We start from the raw sequence: 6,000 nt of genomic DNA, 5'->3' as shown, positions 1-6,000 counted from the left end.
GCTGGCACCCGGCCATCCAGGAGGAGGACAAATGGCGATTCCAATGGGAGGCACCAGGCAGTTGGTCTATTGCTGTGACAGCGTGAGAGCCATCAAAGCAGAGGCGATCATAACTGCCAGGTGATCTCACCACGAGCAGGTTCTGCACACCAGTCTGCCAGCAGCCTTATTCAAAGGAAAGCCAGTACTGAGCAGCTTGTGGAGAATCTCTACAAGAGGCTAAAGAGCTACTCGACCCCCAGGCTGTAACCAAAAGAGGTGCAATTCCTGCCGTTTGTGTGTTCCTCCCTCAGATAGGAAAATATTATTAGCAAGTAAGTTAATAAATAACTAGTTTCTCAAATAAAACTCAGGAGAGGGAGAGATGATAAAAGGCGATGGGGCTGACTGTGTAACTACTGCTGAGTTTAAAGAGAAGTACAGGGTCAAGTTGGAGGCCTGTAACCAGTGGTGTCCCCCCAGGTGTCAGTACTCAGCTCAGTCCTGTTCAACATATTCATCAATGACCTGGACGAGGGGACAGAGTGTATCCTCAGCAAGTTCGCTGATGATACCAAACTGGGAGGGCTGGCCGACACTCCAGAGGGCTGTGCTGCCATCCAGCATGACCTGGACAGGCTGGAAAGCTGGGCAGAGAAGAACCTAATGAGGTTCAACAAGGGCACACGTAGGGTCCTGCACCTGGGGAGGAAAAACCCCAGGCACCAATATAGGTTAGGGATGGATCTTCTGGAAAGCACTGAGGAGAAGGATCTGGGAGTCCTGGTGGATAGCAAACTTTCCATGAGCCAGCAATGTGCCCTTGTTGCCAAGAGGGCCAATGGGATCCTGGGCTGCATCGGGAAGAGTGTGGCCAGTAGGTCGAGGGAGGTCATTCTCCCCCTCTGCACTGGTGAGGCCGCAACTGGAATACTGTGTGGGCTCCCCAATTCAAGAGAGACGGGGAACTACTGGAGAGAGTCCAACACAGGGCAACTAAGATGATTAAGGGATTGGAGCATCTCCCCTATGAGGAAAGGCTGAGAGAGCTGGGGCTCTTTAGCCTGGAGAAGAGAAGGCTGAGGGGAGACCTTATCCATGTTTACAAGTACCTAAAGGGTGGGTTGAAGGATGATGGAGCTGGACTCTTTTCAGTGGTTTCCAGTGATACGATGAGGGGCAACGGGCACAAGCTGGAACAAAGGAAGTTCCATTTAAATATGAGCAGAAACTTCTTTACGGTGAGGGTGACAGAGCACTGGGACAGGCTGCCCAGGGAGGTTGTGGAGTCCCTTACTCTGAAGATCTTCAAGACCCACCTTGATGCAGTCCTGAGTAATGTGCTCTAGGCAATCCTGCTTCAGCAGGGGAGTTGAACTAGAAGATCTCTAGAGGTCCCTTCCAACTCTGAAAATTCCGTGATTCCGTATACGCATCCATATATCCATATGCATATACACATATATATACTTTCACTGTAGTTCTGTGGGCGAAGTGCTAAGTGATAGAGAACCGCAGTTTTGAAAAATTGTGGGACCCCAAGAATCCGTGCTACTGCTCTAAGGTAGTTTTAAACTTATTTGGAATATATCCAGTGGGGAATGGCAAGCCTGTATGGCCTCTAGCAGGATGCCCGTGTGAGAAATGGCTCTGAACTTACCCATCAGAAAGCAGGCATAATCTGCAGAACTGGTTGCACGGGGTTTGGAGTGGATTCGGTTCTACCTGACAGATCAGGAAAGTTAATAATCAAGTTGCAATTTCAGGGAGGAAAACCCAGTACATCTGACAGCTAACCATACATGAGACGTAGAACGTATTTGCACTGTGTTAGAACAGTGTAGTGAGATTTCCCTCAACACAAAAAGTAAATAAAGACACAAAAAGAACAAAAATGAAAAAATTGGAAATAGTTTATTTGCTGCATAAGGAAACTTCTTGTAAATTACATATAAAGAAACTTGCTATGCTGTAGTATATAATTTTCAATATTCCACAAAGATAATTGTAATAAATATACAAACCAAAACAAAGTAGAAGACTAAATCCATCAGGCAACCTACAAAATGGTTCATCAAGTTTTGTACTTTGCAGCATTAGCATGCTTTAAACCTTGTTGTTCATTTTTGAAGTGCTGCAGCAAAATTCTTTTCACATTTCTTTGGAGCATTTCAAAACCATCTAACTGCAAAATACTGATCAAAATTAGCAGGCATTAGTTAAACCACCCAAGAAAAGTAACACCAAGGTCTAACTGATACAAAGGTGTGATTTTTTTTCTTTTTGCTTTTAAAATCCATTTTAGTTTTGCCAGGGTTAGGAATTATCTGATGTAAGTGCACTATGAGTCCAGTCAGCCTGAGGTACTGCTGACTCTTGTCATATCATGACTCTATATAAACTTCATAGATTACATAGCTCTGGAAGATTTCTCTATTAGAGACATATCCCCTAACAAGAATAAAACAAATACCATAGTGAAGCTGCAGGCTAGTTAGAATGGTTGTACCCTCAAGTGCAGTGTGTGATTAGAAACATTTTCCCATAGTTTCATGCTATACCACATCAGGCATTTTTATTTGACTTTAAATTTAAAAGTGCTGATAAAAGGCTTTACTGATCCCCGTAGCTGCTAGAAACAACATGTAGAAATTTTTGACACCTTTTGCTCTTCTCTATCATTTCTACATTTTTGAAACAGCAGACTGAATTGCATTTTACACTTCACTGCTCTGGACCACACTGACAGACAGGTCTATTATTCCGTACAGATCTTTTACAAACAGGAAACACTTCGCTATGCTTCACTACTACTGAATACCTGGGGGTATAAAAAGCAACTCTCTAAAACACGATTACCTAAAAATATTTGTTAATAAGCTTAATGCAAACATTATGTAGAAAAAATGGTTTAGTTACAAAAAAATTCATTAGAGGGCCAATAAAAATATACTGAAGAGAAGATCTTTACAAAAGTGAGGTTAGGAAGTATGAGGCATTGACATTCACTGTAAACATCCTGTGTTCACTAGAATCCCTTGTCTAAAGTATATGTTCTGGTTTTGTTCCTGAGCTTCATGGCCAACACTTGCATAGATAGCTAAACCTATGGTAAAGGGTTGTTTATACAGATGGTTCTGTACTGCTTTGTACAGAACTTAAACTAATGATTTTACCTTTTGAAATAGTTTCATTCCGCTACCAGGGAATTCAAGGAAACTATGAGGGATGGTATGATTTTTGTGTACTCAGTGCATTGGATGGGCTGGCACAGCTACCTTATGGTGTGTTAATCTTAAATAATATTATACTAAGAAGTGTAGCTGTTTGATGTTTCGGCTTAGCATAAGTATCTATTTCTGCTCACTGCTGCAAGGCTCACTTCTGCTCTGCCAAAGACTGCACGTGGCAAAATGTCAAGACTCTGAGTGCTACAACATCAAGCAGCAAAGTTAATCCCCAATAAAAAGATGCAGCTTATAAACAGTACAGAAGACCTTAGGGAGAATTTCACCTTTACTCAGGCAACACGAGTGCTTTCCTCTAAATTAACCTCCCTCTATTGGAGGAAGCTAGAAAGTACTTTCAGGGTAAACATGACATGGAGTGGCCTAAGTAAAAAGTCTGAAGAACATACTTGCATTTCAGATATGAAAAGCATGCGTGTGTTCAGTTACTGCACACGCAAATGCACATAGGAAGTGGTAGAGACAAACTAATCCACCTCACAAACAGCACAATAACACAAAAGCAGCAAATTGCCAATTTTAAATCTTATGTTAAGGCAAATCTAAATAAACACCCATAACACAATTAATAAAAATGGGATTTTTCCTTGGCTTTTTTTTTACTTTTTCTGCGATTGGCTTTTACACATCGATAAAATTTGCTTAAGCACTTTTTGAACATCTTCATCCATTTGACCCTAGACAAGAGAGAAAGAAGAAAAGATGATTTAATTCAAGCATCTCTCTGTTCTTTAAGATGATTTACATGCTATTTTTGAGATATAGCAATTAGATCAATTTCCCAAAGGGAAGCAGTGTTAAATTTGTGCTTAAAAAGCCATACCTTTGGGGCAGGATGTCTTAGATAAAACATGAAAAGTTCTTACTAGATCTGCAGAATAAACATCTTTCACTAAAATACCAACACTTCGTAACTGACAATATGCAACCGTACCTGCACGGCATAGAGAAGATGCATCCTGTAAACTGAGACGATTTCCTGATGCTGTTTCTTTGTTTCCTAGAAAACAGTTAAGCAGAAAGTCACAGAGTGTTTAGAACTGTTGAATTCAGAACTCCCCAACTAGATTTAGAGGGCTCTGGAGAATTACAAGCCACAGGCTTAATCATGCATGGAAAACCAGCTCAGACCGTACTGTGCCACTGGCCATCCCAAACATAATATGATTGGAAGCACGGTCCACAGAAACACTGTATTTCTACCCATCCCAGTAAAAAAGCTGGTGAGATGATGTAAGTTGTAAGAAGCACTGAGCTGCAAGACGTGGATTGAGCACACACTCTGCTTTTGACTTCAGACTTGGTGGACTGGGATAAAAAACAGCCTTTACTCTGACAGGATGCAGTGTTTAACTGTCTCCTACTTATTTCTCCCCACTGCAAGGGAATTTTTCTGGCATACTGTATGCATATTGGCTCTTCCTTCCGTCTGCTGAGGAAGGCAGGAAAGCAGACAGCAGGTAAGCCATTTAGCGTGTCAGGCTGGGAATTCTCCTTTCAGAGTTACTCCAGAGCTCTCAACAAAGCCCTCTGTGGGCAGTACCTTCATTTCAGCCTCAGCAGTGAATTAAAGCACTCCTTTGGTCAGGCAGGCTCTTGGAAATTGTAATTATGACTCAACCTAGCTTAGAAGGCTGGATCTTTCATGCACAAACAAATAAAAAAAAAAAATTTTAAGCAGTTCAGAATTTCAGAGAATAAACTGTGCTCCCTATAAACAGGTGGATTTGCTTGATCTGAAGCTTCATGCCTTCAGTGACGAGTTTCTTCCAGAAAGTGACACTTATTTTAGCTTAAAAAAACAAAAATAGAATCATAGAATGGTTAGAGTTGGAAGGGATCTTAAAGATCATTGAGTTCCAACCCCCCTGTCATGGGCAGGGACACCTCTGCTAGAGCAGGTTGCTCAAAGCCCCATCCAGCCTGGTCTTGGACACTTCCAGGGATGGGCATCCACAACTTCCCTGGGTAATCTGTTCCAGTGCTTCACCACCCTCACAGTAATTACTTCAGCTGATGAATGCTCTTGAGAAAACACCCAAATCACACTGGTCATATTTTTTACAAATCAGGGTCTCAGCAGCAGGTCTGATCACTACATTCCACTACAAGTACAGGAACTTTGCTCCACTATTGATGTGAGAAAATACACTGAGAAAAACAGCTTTCTTTAGTTAGACTATTTCTGAAGAGCAACTTGTGATTTGCAGATTCCTAAATATTTCAGAAAAGCAGGGAAATTACAGAATTTCTGGATGAAAATTCCTTTCCTTGTACTCACTGACTGTGTTCCATTTTAAATAAGGTAGTGTGAAGAATGGCATGCGTTATCTTCAGAGAACTGGGAATAACGGTGGGTTTACAAATTATCACACTTACAGTCAGTTGGTTTTGCAATTGCTTCACTTGTTGCTGTAATGCTTCCAGCTGCTGGCTTTGTCTTTTTGGGGCGCTGGTCGAGTAGGAAAGCTGAGAAAGACTGTTTAATGCTTCTTTTAATTTGCTAACTTCCTTGGACATTTCATTGATCTAGGGAGGCAAAAAACAGGCTTTCATGAAAAGCTGCAAGGCATATTGTATTCTTGTGGGTCTCATCTTGGGGTTATTCATGCTTTAAATTTAAGGAGCTGGGAAAACCAAGATGTAAATAAACTCAACAGACAAACAGAGACACCATATAAGCAAAAGATTACAATGCTTCTCCATCACCCCTCCTACCATAGTCAATTCAAAATGCATTCCTTGCTCTGAAAGCCAGCAATATTTACAAATA

The 6,000-nt window shown here is 41.5% G+C and overlaps 1 protein-coding gene across 5 annotated transcripts in view; it reads right to left on the bottom strand.

Annotated features, from left to right (window-relative positions):
• Positions 1-1,875: 1,875 nt before the first annotated feature.
• The window catches only part of RAI14 (retinoic acid induced 14), an 86,462-nt gene continuing 82,337 nt past the window's right edge, over positions 1,876-6,000 (bottom strand). For all 5 annotated transcript variants that reach the window (XM_074166809.1, XM_074166810.1, XM_074166811.1 and 2 more), the window contains 3 exons: positions 5,607-5,756; positions 4,162-4,227; positions 1,876-3,904 (listed from right to left, as the gene is read on the bottom strand). In XM_074166809.1, the coding sequence (XP_074022910.1) occupies positions 3,827-3,904; positions 4,162-4,227; positions 5,607-5,756 (294 nt within the window). In that variant the 3' untranslated portion in view covers positions 1,876-3,826. The remainder of the gene's footprint in view (positions 3,905-4,161; positions 4,228-5,606; positions 5,757-6,000) is intronic.

The sequence above is a fragment of the Numenius arquata genome, chromosome Z (assembly GCF_964106895.1).
Source record: "Numenius arquata chromosome Z, bNumArq3.hap1.1, whole genome shotgun sequence".
NCBI classification, from domain to species: Eukaryota; Metazoa; Chordata; class Aves; order Charadriiformes; family Scolopacidae; genus Numenius; species Numenius arquata.
The sequence above is the reverse complement of the archived record's forward strand: the minus strand, read 5'-3'. Positions and strand labels throughout refer to the sequence as shown.